General features: G+C 43.9%; 4 protein-coding genes across 4 annotated transcripts; 3 read left to right on the top strand and 1 right to left on the bottom strand.

The window, feature by feature from the left end:
• Positions 1-897: 897 nt before the first annotated feature.
• Positions 898-1,236, top strand: K441DRAFT_680408 (uncharacterized protein; the record flags this gene model as incomplete). Its single annotated transcript, XM_067651369.1, has 1 exon — positions 898-1,236. One exon carries the CDS (start codon positions 898-900, stop codon positions 1,234-1,236), a length of 339 nt encoding a protein of 112 aa, XP_067499730.1.
• A 424-nt stretch (positions 1,237-1,660) lies between these two features.
• Positions 1,661-3,902, top strand: K441DRAFT_617987 (WD40 repeat-like protein). Its single transcript, XM_067645821.1, has 3 exons — positions 1,661-2,076; positions 2,324-2,679; positions 2,870-3,902. The coding sequence occupies exons 1-3, from the start codon at positions 1,835-1,837 to the stop codon at positions 3,751-3,753; spliced, it is 1,482 nt and encodes a 493-aa protein (XP_067499729.1). The 5' UTR covers positions 1,661-1,834; the 3' UTR covers positions 3,754-3,902.
• Positions 3,903-4,166: 264 nt separating this feature from the next.
• K441DRAFT_680406 (pantothenate synthetase) lies at positions 4,167-5,321 on the bottom strand (the record flags this gene model as incomplete). Its single annotated transcript, XM_067651368.1, has 2 exons — positions 4,167-5,233; positions 5,285-5,321. The coding sequence occupies 2 exons, from the start codon at positions 5,319-5,321 to the stop codon at positions 4,167-4,169; spliced, it is 1,104 nt and encodes a 367-aa protein (XP_067499728.1).
• A 266-nt stretch (positions 5,322-5,587) lies between these two features.
• K441DRAFT_243167 (HET-domain-containing protein) lies at positions 5,588-7,567 on the top strand. Its single transcript, XM_067640726.1, has 2 exons — positions 5,588-5,755; positions 5,825-7,567. Exon 2 carries the CDS (start codon positions 5,839-5,841, stop codon positions 7,456-7,458), a length of 1,620 nt encoding a protein of 539 aa, XP_067499727.1. The 5' UTR covers positions 5,588-5,755; positions 5,825-5,838; the 3' UTR covers positions 7,459-7,567.
• Positions 7,568-19,704: the final 12,137 nt, after the last annotated feature.

The raw sequence follows: 19,704 nt of genomic DNA, 5'->3' as shown, positions 1-19,704 counted from the left end.
TGAGACGGGTGCTGAGAGCGGCCAAGAAGCTCAAAAAAGCGGAGATTAATGTGAGCAATTAGCCACAGAGTTTTGCTTCAACGGCGAATCGTTATTGCTCAACTGTGGTGCGCAGAGTTGGTCTAGAGTCTTAGCCGTCGACTAGGTTCGGTTGTAAGAGGGGCAACTCGAAGCGGCGCTGTCGATCGGAGGGAGCGAATTACGCTTGTCTTTTGAGAATAGTCCACGGGACTGGGTGGCTGAAGTAATAATGGCAGATGAGGGCCAGAATTGAAGTCGGAGGTACGAGCGGGGGTCAAACAAGGTTGTCTGGATGATGGACGAGGTAGAGAAACGTCAGGCTTTGAGCGAACGCTAACGCCAATCTAAGATGCGATAATGCGGTAAGAGGCGGGCTGGGAGGTCGCTGCGCTGAGAAGAGGGGAGCACAGAGCCTATTCAGACTCTTCCACACGGCTGATCCACCGCGGGGGTTTCTGGAGGGCAGGGAGATGGAGAGTGAGTGCCCTCAGTAGATAACGATTCCAGGTTCCGGGCGGCAGCAGCAGCATGTCATGGGAGGGCGATCGCAGCCAAAACGCCTGCAGGCCTGCAAGGGGTTGCCGACAGCGTGATATCAGGGTGAAAATGGAAATCAAAGACCAGCAGCGGGACAGCAGGCAAGAACGGTAAACGGGTCTGCGAGCCGTGGGCGACGCCAAACATATAATTAATTCTATGCTATTTACTAGCTGCTAGCTGCTGTCTGAATTCACAGCACTTGACCTCTCCTCTTTGGGTTGATGCAGCCGTTTTGTTGCACAGTCTGCGGCCGACACAGCCTCTTCTGTATCAACGAGGGGTTGCGCGACAAGGGGATAATAACGGGTCTCGATCAACTCCAAGAATGTCCCAAGAATGTCCAAGCCGGGGGCGTTTTCCGCGGGCTGCCATCTGGCAGGTTTGGGAAGGTTTGGGAGTCCAGCGCCTCTTCAGTTCGGAGCCCATGTCAGCGCGCAGCAGTCCGGCTGTCAGTGGCTGCGGACCCCTGGGCGGACGGTAATGATGCTGGATGACTGGCAGCAGGCGGGCCAATGGGGCGCCCCAGCCGGCAAGCGTCGCAGGAGGGGATGCTGCACAGTCGACAAATCTTGTCTTGCTGGGAGAATAAGCTACCCACCTAAAATAGACCAGGCGTCCGACGGCTTAATATACCGGCAAAGATTGCCTCGAGTCGGCTGCCCTTTCCCAGCATGAGGGATCCTACTACTGCATTGACGAGATGGCAGCGTCCGGGCCGCTGGAGTTGATATAGTCGTGGTAGCATCAGCGCAATTATCAAAACACCTGCCCGAAGCTGTATCCTCCATCGCTTGAGGACAACGATGAGGAAGAGTGGAAAAAGCAGAGAAGAATGCGAAGACCCCCCAGCTCGTCGTAAGATACGACCGTCATCGCGCAGAAGTTTGGCCGCTCTATTCTATTCATAGCACATTCAAAAGCAGACACCGCGCTCTTCAGGATAACCATTCATTAAATTAGCCAAAACCGGGACGGCGGGCAGTGCACACCTGTCACGTATCCGTTTCCAGCGCAGCTGCCTTGGGCCTTGGAGAGAGTCCCAGCGCTACGAAAGACTCGCTGAAGGCCCCGACGCCCAAGACTCCTACCGCTGCCGTGTGCCCGTGCAGCCGTGAATCCGCCTGCACGTCCCCATCCGCCCCCAAGTGCCACTCCATGCCGTCGATCTCATCTCGGTCCGGATTGCCTCTCCTGACGACCTCCACCGAGATAATAATTGTGGGAGTGCTTGTGCGCGCGGTGGTGCCCGCGCCGTGCTCATCCCGTCGTGGCCATGGCTTCCGACATACAGTCCTCAACTTTACCGCCAGCTCAGCCCGCCTACGTCTTCCGCGGTCACGCTGCCCATGTGCACAGCGTCCAATTCGTGCGCCAGAACAGTAGGTTGCTAACTGGCGATGCCGATGGCTACATCGTTTTGTGGAATCTTGCTTCAAAACGGCCCGTGGCCGTGTGGCAGGCGCACGATGCAGCAATTCTGGGGTTTGCAGAATGGGAGCCTGACAGGATAATAACGTAAGTATTACACTCTCAATCATTCTCCCACAAATACATAGTTCAGAACCCTTCATCTGGTAACAGAGGCGAGTCATCATGATTTATTCTTGAACTTAACATTCATGCCCCGTCTTCTTCAATCGGACACGTCTCGGTTTGATCTCCGTCTCTGGGCCAAGTTTAGAACATCGCAACAATCTATCTTGGGCTGCGTCGAGAAGTCCCGAGCCTGTGGAGACTGATATATTGCGATTGCCAAATATAGACATGGGCGTGACAATTCTCTTAAAGTCTGGCAACTCCGCGCCTCAGAAGAAGAACGCTTTTCGATCATACCTCCTACAGATGGTGTATCAACACATCGACCCCAGCCATGGCTACTGCACTCCCTTGCGGTGAACACCCTGAACTTTTGTGCCTTCTCCATGTGCCTTGAAAGGCCTGCATGCAAGCCACTGCAGAAGCAAGGCACGATAAACGAGCAAGCAACGGCACACAATGGCGCCACCAACTCTATCCTCGTGGCAGTTCCTGCAACAGAAGACAAGAAGGTTGATATATTCCAAATTCCTAGCGAGCAAAGAATATACACCGTTCCGCGTGTACCGTCAACCAATACAGGTGAGCATACTCTCTTTTAAGCTCTCGCAATTCCAGCGTTTTCCTACCAATTCAAAATTTGCGGTTGAGGAAAATATTGTTATTATACTTTCTTTACAAATTTCTTCTGAAAGGAGCAGAAAAGACGATGCTCGGAAATAGTAGCCACTGTCATTCCAATGGCTAGCATTCAGTCGCTAATTACCCGCAGGCATGGTAATGGTCCTGAAACTCCTATACCACACACCCCAACACCTACTTCTAGTCGCTGGATACGAAAGCGGCCATACGGCAGTTCATCAGCTAGGCTGCACTAAGCCCAGTAGCCCTCAGCCGACGTGGTACAACATTTATCTCAGCCAGCCCCACGCTCAGCCCATCCTTTCCCTAGACGTTTCACCAGATGTAAAGACTTACTTCACATCCTCAGCCGACGCCATCATAGCCGCCCACCACATCCCTAATCCAGTTACTCTAGATCAAGGGACAAACGGCCCGGCAGCGCCGTCTATTACTTCAGTCTCATCCTCAACCACATCCCCCTCAATCCCATCTACCTCCTTCGCAGCAAATCCATCTGCCTCCGCTCTTCCGTCTACACCCGCGCCATCCGTCCTCTCCGCCACTCCGGCCCCCCCCACGGCTTCGAACCTAATATCTATCCCCGCACAACTAAACCCCATCCAGCCTTCCCAACCTTTCAAACTTGCGAATACCAAACACGCGGGCCAGCAATCTTTACGCATCCGTTCCGACTCTCGTATCCTCGCTACCGCCGGCTGGGATGGTCGTGTGCGCGTCTACTCTACGAAAACCTTGACCGAACTCGCAGTGTTGAAATGGCACAGGGTTGGCGTGTACACCGTCGACTTTGCAGACATTTCAGTTGGAGCAGCGCCGAAAGATATATCTATGCATACAGAAGGAGAGGGGATTGATGCAATCACGACAAAGGGTGTGGGCGTCGGAGATGTGGACAGAGTCGAGGATTTTATGAAGAGGTTGGAGCGGCAGAGGGAGGAAAAGGTACGTGAGAAGCATTGGATTGTGGCCGGGGGAAAGGACGGAAAGGTTTCGCTGTGGGAGATCTATTGAATGGGACTACCAGATGATAGGCATACTTGTAGGATAGAAGGTAAGAAATCGGCATGGGCAACCATTAGGGATGTGCAGCTATTTAGAGAGATTTGTATGATATTTTGGCGTTTTCCAAAACTGCTTTCATACTTCCATCGCTACTCACCATATCGACTACAAGGAGTGCCTCATGACCATATGTGATGCAGCCGTTCTATTACTGCCTCTAGAGAGACACTCTAAATTGCTACGATTTTTCTCTACCTTCGAGCAGTTCAATAACGGACTTTGAACCCTCCTATCCAGACAATCCGCTCCTCTTTAGTATGCTACCTATGTGACGGCGCACAAGTAAATGCTACGGATATAGACAGCGCTCTTGCGAGCAAATGGTATCTCAAATGCTCAACTTTAAATCCTCCCACCTCTACTCACTCAACAGGCTTCAGGATAATATTATCAATCAACCTAACTGCAATCATCCCATCCCCCACCCCGCAATCCTCGCCCTGCTGCGGCTCCTCCACAGGCATCATCTTAATCGCCCCACTCAGAATAGCCCCCCGCTTCTCATCGACCTCCTCAACCTCCTCCATGGTGTCGGGATCAGCGAGCGAAAGATAATCAACCTCGAACCGCGCCCTCCTCCCCGGCGCCAGTTCCTCCTGTTCCGCCGCCACGCGGTCCGCGTGCTCGTTCGCCGGCCACAGGATATCCCCCCTGCTCCTCTTCCCCTTCGCATACTGCTCCTCAGCGCGCCGCAGCGCATGCGACAGCACAGTCGCGACAGCGCGCCGCCGGGCGCCCAGATACACGTTCCGCGAGCTCATGGCCAGCCCGTCGGCCTCGCGCCGCGTCGCCCCGATCCGCACCTCCGTCCCGAGATGGAAGTCCCGAACCAGCCGGCGGATCACGACGGTCTGCTGGACGTCCTTCTGGCCGAAGTAGACGCGCTCGGGGGTGCAGATGCTGAATAGCTTCATGCACACGGTCGCGACGCCGCGGAAGAAGACGGGCCGCGACGCGCCCTCGAGCAGGCTGCCGACCGGCGTGATCGTCACGAAGCTGCCGCGGCCCGGCAGCGACGAGTCCGGGGGCAGAGTTGGGTACATGGCCTTGGTCGTCGGCGCGAAGACGGCGGAGATCCGCCCCGCGCCGGGCGTGCTGGCGAGCGAGGCGTCGAGGCTCGCTAGCTGCGCCATGTCGGCGTCCCAGGTCTTCGGGTAGGAGTCTAGGTCTTCGTTTAGCCCGAACTGCGTTGGGTTCACGTAGATGCTGATGAAGACGTCGCTGTTTTCTTGCGCGGCTTGCCGCACCAAACTTAGGTGTCCTTCGTGCAGCGCTCCCATGGTGGGCACGAGACCCACGGTGCGGTTGGATAGGAGCAGCGAGCGTCGGTATTGCCGGAGGAGTGGGACGTCTCTAAAGATTTGGGTGGTGGGGGAGGCGGAGGAGGCGCGGTTAGGGGTTGTGGAGAGGTAGCGGCGGGTAGATAGCACTGCAAACTATTAGTATCTGAAGCCAATGGATTGTTTCTGGGGAGCTATACCCCTAAGGCTCCGCAGGGTGTGGAGCTTGGTGGCCATGGTGTTTTGTGGGGATGCAGCTGGCGGGTTTGCTTTAGGCTGCGGGATGGCTTTGGGGTGGAAGAGTGAGGACCGCCTCTCCTCTTAGATGCCTGGAGGAAGATGAGCTGACGGAGAAGGCCATTTCGTGAGCAGAGCGGAGTTTGGTCGTGGTGGTCTTCATTCTTCGCCGAAAAATCCATCACCGGAACACGCTCCAGAGTAATTTATCAGCCATTTAGATTAGGAGTGAGTGAAGGCACAACACCTCATGCATACCATCTCTTGAAAAATATTTCCCACCTCTAGGCCAGAGCCATTATTCTCAGGTTTAAACTCATAAAAAGCTCCCCAAATAGAACTAGTTCTGGTCCCAAAAGCTCAGCCGCCGCCTAGGGTTCGCCAGCTGGAGGTGGCTGATACCACTGTGGCTAAGTCCGTTTTTTTCTTTAAATGCATGTCTTCCAACTAGTGCAATGCACTTGGCATTTCTTTTCATTTCATTTCCTTCCTGACTTCTGTAGGTGCCATTAGAGTTATGGACGCAACGATTGAAGCAGCCAAAGGATGGCTCAAGCAATGCTTAAATGAGCACGAGTCGTGCCGGAAGAAGGCTCATCTAGCGACGATGTGGGCACACGGCTCCATCCATATCGTCAGAAACCTCGGTCACGATGATCGAATGCCGCGACGACTTCTGACATTCGACGCCGATTCCGTCAAACTTGTGGAAATCGGGAAGACCACCGAAGAGATCAAATATTTCGCATTGTCACATCGGTGGGGCCCACATGAGACCTTCAAGACCACCGAGGCTACCATTGACGATTTTAAAAGCGGTTTCCCCATTTTCAATTTACCAAAAACTTTTCGTGATGCTGTCGAAGTAACAAGAGCTTGTGGATACAAACACTTATGGATCGATTCTATATGTATTATCCAGGATAATCCCAATGATTGGAAAGAAGAATCTCCCCGGATGGCCATCGTTTACGGAAATGCGGTTTGCACAATCATGGCTATGGATGCCGAAGACAGCGACAGCGGCTTGTTCTGCCACAGCACATTTAAAGAATCAGGTCGGCACAGTTCTGGCACCCTCAATTCACGCGCATGGGTAGTGCAAGAACGCATGATATCTTCAAGGACGCTAGCATACACCGAGAACAGCGTACACTGGGAGTGTCGAGAATACGATGCGACACAGAAAGAACCAAACTTAGTTAAGAGGCTGTTAAAAGACGACAGTGACAAACTACCAACACATCCAAAGGACATCTTTGGGTTCTTAAGGGACTTCCGTATCAATGGAGAGAGCGAAGATTCTGCTTCAGACCTGCGTGAATTTATGGACTTCGATGATGGTCTAATTGGGGAAAAAGACTCCTACGAACCCTTCCTAAAAACCTGGTGGCAGTTCCTCGAGCTTTATACCCCCTGTAACCTCTCGCATGAAGCTGACAAATTCCTCGCTATGAATGGAGTGGCAGCTGTTACGCAGCGTCACACGAGACTACGAAACACATGGGGCCTTTGGCGGAACTTCCTGGAACACGAACTCTTATGGTCAATCGATCCTCAAGGGCCGCCATCAAGCCGACCGAAGCATTGGCGGGCTCCATTCTGGAGTTGGGCCAGTACTGACGGTGGCAAGGTTGTCAACAATTACTACAAACGCTTACCAGCCCTACCTCAGCTGATGATTAAGCCTGAAATCCAGGTTCCTGTCAACACTAGCTTCGATGAAAGATTACCCATTCCCGCATGGACCTTTATGAACTACGGCATGGTGCTAAAAGGCGATCTCCGAACGGCAGACCTCACCGTCACACTTGACGAGGGAGAAAATAGAATCTATACAATCAAGCTGGAAAGCACGGGTCGCTGGTCTGAATCGGAAGAGCACGAGTTCCGGCCTGATGCGCCTATGCAACTTCGCACCACCTCTGTCCAGTGCTTCCTCGTTTTGCATTACGACAAGGGGGGGTTAGGCGGCGACTATTACGTCGATGTTCGCCTTGTTCTCCTATCAGTTGGCGGACCAGAAGATGACAGGATCATGAAAAGGGTTGGGTATCTCGAGACACGGTATAAGGAGCAGCGTGATTGGGACGGTATTTATGAAGACTTATGGTGGAAGCATGTCGAGTTTCGATAATTCTATCAATGTACTAAATTGGAAGCCATGTTGGTCAACTCCCCCGTGGACCCCGAAGAGAAACAGTGCAGCTGGGGCGAATGAGAAATCAGCAGTAAAGTCGAGATTGGACCCCCACCATCTTCACTATTACAGTTCGCGAACACTTTCGCACTATGTTCGCAAAGGATTTATCAGATCACCGAATAGATATAGCGCGGAATATAGATGAGAGGGTCTATGGGGAAGAATTTATGGAGCTCGATCGCTGAGAAAGATATCTACAAGGTAGCCCGTGCATTAGTCCGTCCCGAGTCTCAAGAGCTGCCCGCCTACCCCCAGGATTGGATGAGCGAGGCTGAATCTCACCTGAAGAGAGCCACGCAACAGCTAACTCTGAAATCTTAATTACGACCAACCTTAGCATCAGAGTTAGATTCACCTACTACACATTTTTAAATTATTAGAGTTAAAAACGGCACTCAGTATAGAGATGCATTAGCAAAATTAACCATAGCAGGGTGCTGTATTATCCGGTGCGTACCCTATTTCTTTCTATATATCTTTGGTTGCTTTGTTTCGCCTCTGACTAGATGCAGGTTTTGGCTCTATGCATTGATATGCTCATGTCTGCCTCGTGCTTACTTGTTCGGTTAGCGTGCATACATCCGCATCCCGGGCAGGGTGGGGCATAATCTAATCGATAACGATTGATACGATACGCGAGATCATATCATATCATATTATATTGATTGATTTTTTTGATCCGCCACTAAATAAGCCAGTAATCTACTATTATCCTTAGCTTCCCTACTAATTAGGTATCTTCTCTCTACCCTCTATTTATACTTTTCTTTATATAAGATACTATAAAATAAAATAAAAAGAGTAAAAAAGAGAGGAGATTAAAATTAGTAACTTTTATCTATTCCTTAATATCTAGTTCTACAATCTAATCCTTACCCTCTAGTGCTCCCGCTGCCGCTATTATAGGCTAAGAATTTTTATTATACGATAAACACTAAGCTCTATAATCCCGCCACTTGCAATTTCTATAGCACCTACTATAGAACCCTAAGAGACTCCGACACTTAGTAAAGGGGTAAGGGCCTATTAAACGACGTAGAGTTGCCGTATAGGCCTTATAGGGCTAGCGTTAATTAGCTCTCTACCTTATATAAGTAATATAGGTTACTTATAATTATATTTAGAGATCTATAGCTCTAAATTAGAATTGCATTTATATATAAGGGCCTCCCCGTCCGTACCTGCTTCTTTAATACCCCTCCTACCTAAGCCTCTATATTAATTGCCGGTAAAGCTTTTACCCTCTTCTGCTTATCCTAAGAGTAGTTAGTTATATAGGTATATTATATAGAGAGGAGAGTTTACTTATAGTATGGTAATGTTGCTAAAGAATCTCTTATATAGTAGGACGGGAAGTGTACCAGATAATTGTATTTCCCGATTCTTGATAAAGGACGACGTTGGTGGGATTTAAACTTATAATTTATTAAGTTTAAAGTTAGTATATGTTTACCTATGCCACCTACGCGCCTTTAGTGGTTACCTTTTACCTAAAATTATTTTATTTATATATTTTATACCCCTCCCTTAGTGTTGTATAATATATCTCTTATATATTTTTCTTTATACGACTACTATATTTCTTTTAAAATTCCACTCCATCTTCTTAAGGTTCTATAATCTAAGCTATATTCTCTCCTATAATACCGTATAACGCCCTCCTGAAAATACTCTCTCTAGTTCGTTACTTATGGCTAGAATTAAAAGTACCTCTCTTGTAAAGAGTAAAAGCCACAGCTAGCGCTTTATTTGTTGTTTTTAAGACCACCACTAAAGTGGAGAAACTTTAATTTTGTACAGTATTTTTGTTAGCGACTCAGTCAATCGAGGCACGAGCACGGCAAGAGGGACGCGCAAGCCTGTACAATTGGTAGTCTATAAACGAGGATCTAAAGCTAGAGAAAGGAAGGAGAAGAATAGCAGCGCCGCTTGATATTTTATGCGGTCCTTAAGTCACGTGACCCGCGTCTACCATAATCTATGTCTGCTAAGATCCACCGTTTTCCACCAGCGCCGTAACATTACCCTCCCCCTCCGAAAAAGCCTGCCCTCAGGCTTTGTATATCCGTGTTATGTCCGTAGGGTATTCTTATCTTTATGCTTAGTAGGCAGCCTATCGTCTTCGCTATACCAGCACTCCATCTACTTATTGAGGTACTTTAGGGGTCCGGGTTCGTTAGGGTATTGGTTGTGGAATTCTTTAAGCCTCTAGGGGCAGCCTATAAAGTTCCAGGCGGGGTACTAGGTTGGGTCTAGATCATAGCCTTTCTATTAGATACGGTATTGTAGCATTCCTTATACTAGTTTATAGGCTAGTATTTTATTAACTTCCTATTCATTATCGCTATTAACTTAAATTAGTAGGGGAGGCTTATTCTTTTATCTAGGTAGTGGGTTATTTACAGCCTTTTGTAGCTTATCCGGCGAAAAGATAGAGTAAACCTTAATTAAGTCTAGGAGCTCAACCTTGTACGAGTTGCCTTCTTTATTAAGGATCTTATACGGTCCTACCATCTTATAATCTAGCTTACGGCTAGGCCGTTCTATCTTCTAGTTCTTTGTCGTAACCTAGACCCTATTATCTACAGTAAAGTCAGGCTCGCGCCTATGCTTATTTGCCTACTGTTCTATTAATTTCTGGGCCTTTTCTAGGTTCTTACGGGCTACCGTCCAGGCTTCTTCTAGGCGTTTAGCGTATTGCTAGGCTTCCTTATAAGATAGTTTTTCGCGTACGGTCTGTGGGCCTTCCGGTCTATTCCAGTTAAAGCTAGTACGGAGTAAATATCCTATTTCTAGCTAAATAGGAGCAAACCCTGTGGAGTCATAGGGTAGGGTTACCTGGGCGTAGTCTATTAGGGGTAGTAGTTCGCCCCAGTTATCCTAAAAGTAGTTAACAAAGGGCCAGAGTCTCTAGTCCAGGTATTAATTTATAATCTCCGTCTAACCGTCTGTCTGGGGGTGGTATACTATAGAAAGCTTTAGCTTAATGCCGAGGATCCGAGTAAACTTATTCCAGAAGGCCGATATAAACTACGGCCCGTGGTCAGATATAATAGTATCTAGTGGTCCGTAAATTCGGTAGATATAATAGATGTATAGTCGGGCTACCTCCTTAGCATCAATATCCTTATAACAGGGGATTAAGAGCGGGCGCTTGCCAAAACGGTCAACTAGGATTATTACCATATTATATCCGTCACGGTCTGTAGGCAGCTTATAGAAGTCTATAGAGATATGCTGCCAGGGGCGTTCTAGTATCGGGAGTGGCTTTAATAGTCCTAGAGTCTTATCTCGCGGAATTATAGACCTACGGCAGTCGTTACAGTTCCGTATATAGCGGTTAATATCCATAACTATTTCGGGCTAGTAATATCGGTCACCAATAATTTTGCGGGTCTTATTCTTTCTAGGGTGGGCCGTAGAGACCTAGGCATGTGCTTTAATAATAAGCTAAGTCCGTAAGTTCTATTCCTCTACTACTACTAGCCGTTCCTAATGCTTAAGTAATCCATTTTCGAGGGACCATAGGCTGGTAACGTTCTTTGCCTTTTTACGGTACTCCTGTAGAGAAAGGGCCGTACGGTTTATCTACAGTAATTCGTTAATTAAGTCAAGTCCTAAAGGGTCAATAGGATACATCTCGGCGCCTAAGGAGTCTGTACTTAGTTCTGCCTATATCTGGGGGTTAAAGTGCTCTGGTCGTAGTAGTGTCTAGGTCCATAATAAGATCTTCGCAGCCGTCTAGTTACCTAGGTCTTGTTTACGCCTTATAAGAGTATCCGCACGGTTCGTAGCGCCTAGTCTATATATAATTAAGAAGTTAAACTAAGATAGGATATCCGCCCAGCGTGCCTACCGGGCCGTAAGGGCCTTGGTTGTTATAAAGTATTCTAGGGCCTTATAATTTAAAACTACCTTAATAGGCTTAGGGGTCCCCTTTAGCTATATACGCCAGTACTAAAAGCTAGAGATAATAGCCAGCATTTCTTTATTATGGATGTGGTAGTTTAGCTTAGCATCTATTATAGTCTTTAAATAGTACGCAATAGGGTGCCATTCTCCGTCCGGTTGCTTCTGGGAAAAAATATCGGCTATCGCGCCGTCTAAGGCATTAGTTTTTAGCATTAAGGGCCGTTCTAGGTTAAAGTGGGCAAGTAGGGGAGCCGATACTAGCCGTTTTTTAAGCTCATTAAAGGCCTGTATATATATGGCGTCAAAACAGAAGGGCTGGTCTTTCCTAATAAGATGGTTAAGAGGCCGGGCGATCCTACTGTAGTTTTTAATAAAGCGTTAGTAGAAGTTACAGAAGCCTAAAAATAATTATACCCCCTTTACGGTCCGTGGGGGTGCCTACTGGTTAATTATAGCCGTTTTCTCTAGGTTAGCCTTAACTCCGTCTATACTAATAATAAAACCTAAGTACTTTATACGCTTAACACTAAATTCTAACTTCTTAATATTNGCCTGGAGGCCAGCCTNGCGNAGCCGTTATAGGACTTTATAGACGTGCTTTTTATATTTTAGCTTATTCTTAAAGTAAATTATAATATTATCTAGGTAGGCCGTATAGAAGTCGTTAAGGTAGTTAAAGAGTATATCGTTTATATACCGCTAGTACGTAGCTAGTCCGTTAGTCAGTTTAAAAGGAAGTACTTTACATTTATATATTCCGTAATAGGTCTAAAATATAGTAAGATTTTCTAATCTAGGGTTTATCCTAATTTAGTGAAAAGCCTAACGGATATTGAGCTTAGTAAAGATCTTAGCTCTACTTATTTGGGCTAGAGTCTCCTTAAGTAAGGGTAGTGGATAGCGGTCCTTACGGGTTATATTATTAAGTTTACGGTAGTTAATACAGAAACGAAGTCCTCTATTTGGCTTTTTGGCAAAGAAAATAGGCGAGTTAAAAGGGGCTTGACTGGGCTTAATAAAGCCCTTATTTAGGTTATTAATAAGGTACTACTTTATAGCCTATAATTCGGCAGTAGACTGCTAACAAAGGGGGCTATAACTAAGGGTGTCTTCCTTATCTAGCTTAATCTTAATCTTATAGTCGTACGGTTGGTAAGGTAGGAGTATATTGGACGCTGCCTTAGAGAATATGTTTTTGAATTTCTAGTGTTAATAGGGTAGTTTCTATTCTACTAGCTCCTTATCCGTAAGCTTACTTTCCTATCCGCTAAGCTTGCTTTTCTTTTCCTTAATTATTTGATTAATTTTATATAAGCTAGTAGTAAGGTAACGGTATTAGGTTGGACTAAGTTCCGGTAGAATCCTACGGCGCTAATACAGCAGATATTAACTAGGGGAAGGTCTATAGGTTTCTTTACGGACTTTTATTAGGCCGTATTTTGCGGAATAGGGTTTATAGTCTTCCTTAGCTTACGTTTTATTTTCCGTAAGTTGTTCTTCTAGTCTATTAGTTTAGTATAGCATCTAGTATTCCTAGCCTTCCTTTATAGCTATATAGGGCCTAAGTTCTCCACGGGGGACTTAGCTAGGTCACTACTAATTTCCTAGATTTTTAGTGCGGGTGGCGTAATATAGGTAGTCTAGGGGCGGTGTAGTATATAAATCCGTTACGGATTAAGCTGTACATCTTTCTTAAAGGCCTAGTCCCTACGTATAGTATCGGCCTAGTAAATAGTATTAATTTAGGGCCGTATAAGGTTCTTTATTATAATACTAATTTCTTTTATAAAGGAAGGGGTTAGGGGTAGGGATTTAGGCTAGATAAGCCGTCTACTTCATACGTTAAGCTATAAGCCTAAATAGGCTAGCTATTTTCTTTTTAAGATTATATTATAGCTTCCTAGGTCTGTAATAAGAAAGGGGATATTATACTGCCTTCGTCCATTAACACGGAGGTAGATCCGTAAGATAGTCGTAATAGGTAGTTCTATCTGTCCATTATACCCGCGAATAGGAACTGGTTTAGGCAGTTCTTTAAAAGGCGCATTAAAAAATTTAGCTAGCTTTATAGCGCACTGGGTATCTATTAAGGCAAAGGCATTTACTCTAGAGTTAGTTAAAGCGGAGGTTAAAACTTAATATCTATTGCGAAATAAAGTATAAGGGATAGTGCAGCTTCTTCTACTAACTAGCTGACTTAAATTAATATGTGATATATTAATTCCTTTTAACCCTAGAGAGGAGTTTTTCTCTAAAGTTCCTCTTTTTCTGGCTCTGTGCTATCCTCCTAAATTAATAGAACTTCGCCCGTTTTTACCTTTGTCTGGCAATCCTTTATAAAGTGGTCTTTTTGGCCGTATAAGAAGCAAGCTCCTTAATTGCTGAGGGCTTGTTTACGGGGGTTGTTATATATAGGCCAAGTGTACGCCAGACCCGTAGTAGGACTAGCTGTACGGCTAGCTGCTAAATTAATGGTAGGCTGTACAGCTAGTGCCGTAGGAGTTATAGATTGTGCTAGAGTGTTACGGGCCATTTGTATAGTGCTTATAGTTTGGTTTAGAGAGTTTCTAGCTTTATGCCGCTTAGCTTATACCTTAATTTAACGAAGGCCTTAGTTAATAGATAGGCAGTGGTCCGTAAGTACCTTTAGTGTCTATATAGTAGTAAAAACTGGTAGTACGGCGCGCTGTAGGTCTAGGGTAAGCTTATTAAAGAGGTCTAGTATTAGGTCTTTATAGGGAATTTGGGCTTGGCCGGCTAGGTGCAGAAAGCGGGTCTAAAAGGCTAAAAAGGTCTCCGTTGTCTTTATGTTAAGAGCTTTATAATTAAGGCGGGCGTTCTGTATCTTAAAGGGGTCCTTATAGATGGAAGACAAGTAGTCGATCATCTCATCTCCAGAGAGGAAGGGATCTGCTAAGTCCTGGGCGTATCGCAGACGTAGGTGCGTCTGTGCGTCTCCGCCGATACGGCCGAAGACGTAGGCCATCTTAGCTTAAGTAGTGGGGAAGTGGTCCGTATTAACTTCGAGCTTATCCTGTAATTAAAGCTTCCAGTTATTAAATATAGGGTTAGTTCCGTCTGTAAGTAACGGGGGGTCTATAACCTTCGCGGACCGTAATAATGCTAATGCTGTGCGTTAGGCTAGGGCCTTAAGGACTATAGCAAGTCTCTAGGTATCTAATAACTCCTTGCTAGGTGTAGGGGTGTCTCTGGTTTTAAGCAGCTCTTAAAGCCGTTTAATTTCGGCATTGGCTGCTGCGAGCTCTTCCTGGGGGGTTAAGACGGCGACTGTTTTACTATTGGAGGTATTTGCGGGTCCTACAGCGGCTTTGCCAGCTGCTGTATTTCTTAGCATGGTGGTAGGGGTATTGGGTAATTTCCGGTGTTTATTTATTTTCTAGGGGTTCTGGTCCGTGCGTGTTCTATTCTTAGGTTTCGCGTTCTATTTGTGTTCTTTTGGTTCTTAGGTCTGTCCTGTCCTTGTGGTCCTAGTAATATCCTTAGGGTCCTGTTTTGTGTCCTTGTCCTGTTTGTGGTCTTATAGATAGATATATTTAAGTTCCTTTTTAGGAAGAAGAGTAGATAAGCTTTGGATAATGTTAGCGACTTAGTTAATCGAGGCACGAGCACAGTAAGAGGGACGCGTAAGCCTGTACAATTGGTAGTCTATAAACGAGGATCCAAAGCTAGAGAAAGGAAGGAGAAGAATAGCAGCGCCACTTGATATTTTATGCGGTCCTTAAGTCACGTAACCCGCGTCTACCATAATCCACGTCTGCTAAGATCTACCGTTTTCCACCAGCGCCGTAACAATTTTAGAGTAATAGTTATTGTACTTATCCTGGCTTACTAGTTAAGTAACCTTTTTATTTAATTTATTTATAATTTAATTGTACTTATTAAGTTCCTTATACTTATCTTATAATAGCTTATTATATAATACTGCTTAAAGAGAGGTAATAGGCTTTTCTAATTCTTGGTATGTTTTCTAAAGCCGTTAGACCTTTAAAAGTATTATTTTTTTACTATTTCTTCTTTTAAAATGTCTTAATATACTTTATATAACGATTTAGGTAAAGAATAAGTGCAGTGGTGTAAAGAGGGGAGTTATCTATTCTCTGGTAGTACTTATTAAACTTCGCCTATATATTCTTTACTTAAAGTAAGAGAGCTTTATTTAATTTAAAGAGTGCCTATTATATAATATTAGCTTTAGCTTAAATAAAGTACTTAAAAGAAGAGTTATATAAGAGAATTCTCTATATGTTTAATAAGTACATCTATTATAAAGAGTACTCGATTAAGTATTATATAATTCCCTTATATCTCTAATATTGTACGGTAAAATAGCTTTAGAAAGGTATAAATTGTATAAAGAAGCTTTTAGTCTTATAGCGAGATATAATCCTCCTTAAGCGTATTAAAGTTGCTTTTAATATAGTTATTAATTCCTAACTTATACTTAAGTGAAACGCTTAGTATTTAATACTAGCTATTCTATCTTGTATAATTATTAAGTAGAACTTATCTTCTAACTAAAGTCTTAAACTCCTTTATACAATTAGCTAAGGTATAGAAGTATATTATAATATTATAAAGCTTACTAAGTAGGCTTATTGCTTAGAAGGTATTACAGACGCTTTAAGTACAATATTACAACTACTAGAAGAAGAGTCGGAAGAAGCTAGTTAGTTAATTTAGGCATGGTCCAAGATAGAGCTAATAGAACTATGTGACAAGAAATAGTAACTAAGGTCACGTGGGGTGATCTATATAATCTATGGGATCTATATAATCCGCAACAAAGTAGATAGAGCACACGTACATTACGTACAAGAAGAATTTTATAGGAGTACGGTTGTGTATTTAAGGACCCTTAGTCCCTACCTAGATAGTTCCTTCCTTGTAGTAATTCTCAGAATATAATTAGAGTTAATCTGTTAGGCAACCACTCCACTAGTTATTATTACGTTGTTAACTTTTGTACTTATATTTCCTACACACCTAGCCTAATAATAGGACCCATCGTAGTTCTTACTACAAGGTTCCGTTACACAATCACTACCTAGTTACAGTATCAATATAGAAAGTCGAATAACATGCCACCAAAAGCAGCCACTATAATGCTATCGACGGCGGCAACTACTTCGAGGTTAGTTAACGACACTAGTATAGTAGACACTAACTTATAGCAACCTATAACGGTCGGACAACTATAAGAGATAGTGGACTAGTTGACAGAAAATAATATAACGTTAGAAAATAGGATTAACGGGATAGGCGCAGCAAAGGTTAAGTTACTATCAATTAAAAGATACTTAGAAGAAAAATCAAAGCTTAAAGGATTCCTTATATAAATGCACTTTAAGGTAGTACAGGAAGGAGTAAAGCTGGTAACACCTATAGATTAAATAGCCTATGCAGGACTATTCTTAATAGGAAGAGTACTTAAATGGTTTAAGCCTTATTTTATAGAGATATAAGTAAACGGCATAACAACTACCAACTAAGAGGTACGGTTTATGTTCTTAAGCTAGAATGGATTTATAGAACGGCTTACACAAATATTTAGAGACCTAGAGGCAATAACTACGGCGGAAAGAAAACTCTAAGACATTACGTAATAAACCTTAGCAATTAAGTATACAATACTGTAACCGACTACCGGTACTATGCCGAGACATAAGGCTGTAGCCTGGAAGGCTCCAAGACAGCATTGGCACTACCTTCGTATATCTCGCATACCTCATATTATGGCTTAAATGAGTTAAAGATTAAGTTATAGACCCTACTGTTAGGGCTTTACTTTTGTGTATATATTTCACCTAATTTCCATAGATTTATAATTAAGTCGTTTATTTAATTCTCCTATACTATAAAGCTTACAGTTATAAGCCCGGGTTGTACTACCTGCTAAGCAATTAATCTATTACCTTATTTAAGAAGTCACTACTTCTATTACCTTTGCAAGTGTCTTAAGCTTCTTTACCTATCAAACGAACGAACGGTTGACCCTAACTGACGTACCCAACTGATGAACGAATTAATGAATTAAATTAAGAGTTTGGAACGTTAAAATAAGGTTTTTGCTAAGCTACTAATTGGACCCTGCCTAACCCCATAAATCCTAAAAATAACAACTATTAACGAATTAAAAGTTAACCTTATCCTTAACTAGCCATCCAATTGGATCCAATAGTTCTTTATTATCTAAGATACAGCTATAACTAATGAGGTATAGAAGTATATCGACCTATCCATAAAAGACGAGCTTCTAAAGCTAGAACTACCGTATCAACCCGTATTAGCAGACATACTTCCTAATGCCATATTAATAGCTTAACTGGACCAAATTAAGCTCACTGCCTATAACTAGCTCTACGCCGAATATAAGGATAATCTACGCGTACACGAGAAGCAAAAATAGGCTATAAACGATATTAGCAACTACATTGTTTGCACCACATCGGTAGCCTACCTTCCACTCATTAACGGCCTCAACACGGTACATGAACGGCTTTAAGCATTAAAGACTGCACTTGCCCCTACCTCCTCAGGTTAAAAACACAAGGTCCTTAATTAATACACGGCTTTAAAATCCTACAATAAAAAGCAGAGTATTAAAAAATGGTTAAATAACTAGCGGAACGTCTACAAGCTTGTGGAGCAATTAGAGCTTTTAGACGTTTAGGGATTTAGAGCATACTATAATTTCGTTTAAGTAATTAAGCCAATCTCTTCTAGCTTTGTAGGAGCTCTAGAAGTAGACCTTATTTATAAGGAATAGAAGGGCGAAAATATACTATCTATTATTAAACTAATTAAGGAATTTAAGGAGCACTACCGTATGCAGCAAGTGGTATCCTCTGCTACCACTACCAATAGCTCTGCATTTGCAACCCTTTAAAATAATTTAAATTTTAATTTAGATTCCAATAGTAATTCTAATTCCAACGGCAATTCTAATTCCAATTTAAGATGGAATAAGAAATGTATATACGGCCTCGTACATCGATTTAACGACTGCTACTATATTGCTAAGAAGAAGCGCCTATAAGGATAGAAACCAAACCTAGACGTCCAGAAGGAAGTAGAAGAAAAGATCTTATCTACGCCTTGGATTAAACGTATAGTTAATTATATCCAAAAAGGAGGACAAGAAGTAAAAAAGGACGCAGAATCTATAATTAATTTTGACTCCAAAACCCCACCTTCTATAACACCGACTAGCTATGCTACCGTGTTTAGTACTGGTTAAATTCCATTTAAACTCCAGAATACCTGGATACTTAACCCTAGTGTAGATACCTATGTCTATAATAATAAAGAAGACTTTACCTTCTTATACCTAGTAGTAGAAGACGACTACCTAATTGCTGGCGGAAATTTTAAAAAGATTTAAGCTTATGGAATAGTAACCATTACTGTTAATACACCTACTGGGAAGTTAAAAATGAAGCTATCCCACGTAGCACTAGCACCTACCTTTTTTATAAATATCGTAGCATTTTTAAGAGCTACTAATAACGACATCCATTTCGACTTAGGACGAAACTTACTATACCGTCTAGCAACTGGCGAAATAGTATGCTATGCGAGATAACTAGGGGGCTACTGGGCACTAATACACAGACAGCCTACCCTAGATTTAATAACTCAATCGACCTTCTTAACAAGAAGACATCAACTAAGCAGAATGGCCCGTAAACTAGTCGGAGCTACAGCTACAAAATGGCATAAAATACTTGGCCATGTAGGACCTAACGCTATTAAGCAGCTTCCTAAGCACGTTAATGGCGTAGAGCTTAAAGAGCTAATTAACGAACGAGCACCGCTTAAAGTTGAATATGAAGTTTGCTTATTAGCAAAGCACACGCAGTAGATCTCTTAAAGACGAGAATATGAATATCTAGCTACTCGACCATTCGAACGGCTCGCGTTTGATATTATTAACCTCGGAGTACCTAGATACAACGGCGATAGATATATTATGTATTTCTATTACACGTATTCCAAATTTAACTTTGTGTTTACCTCTAAGAATAAGGACAAAGCTACTGTCCTACCTACCATCCGAAAGACCCACCGTTTGATTAAAATACGTTTCCACCAAGACGTCGTCTTCTTCTGGAGCGATGACGAACGAGCTTTTGGACAGACAGGAGACACCTTACAGACATGGTGCGCAGACGAAGGCATTACTTTTGAATGCCGAGCCCCGTATACAGAAGAACAAAATGGCGGAGCTGAACGATCTGGACGAACCCT

The sequence above is a fragment of the Cenococcum geophilum genome (genome assembly GCF_001692895.1).
Source record: "Cenococcum geophilum 1.58 unplaced genomic scaffold K441scaffold_48, whole genome shotgun sequence".
Lineage (NCBI taxonomy): Eukaryota > Fungi > Ascomycota > Dothideomycetes > Gloniales > Gloniaceae > Cenococcum > Cenococcum geophilum.
This window is presented reverse-complemented; position numbering and strand designations above follow the sequence as displayed.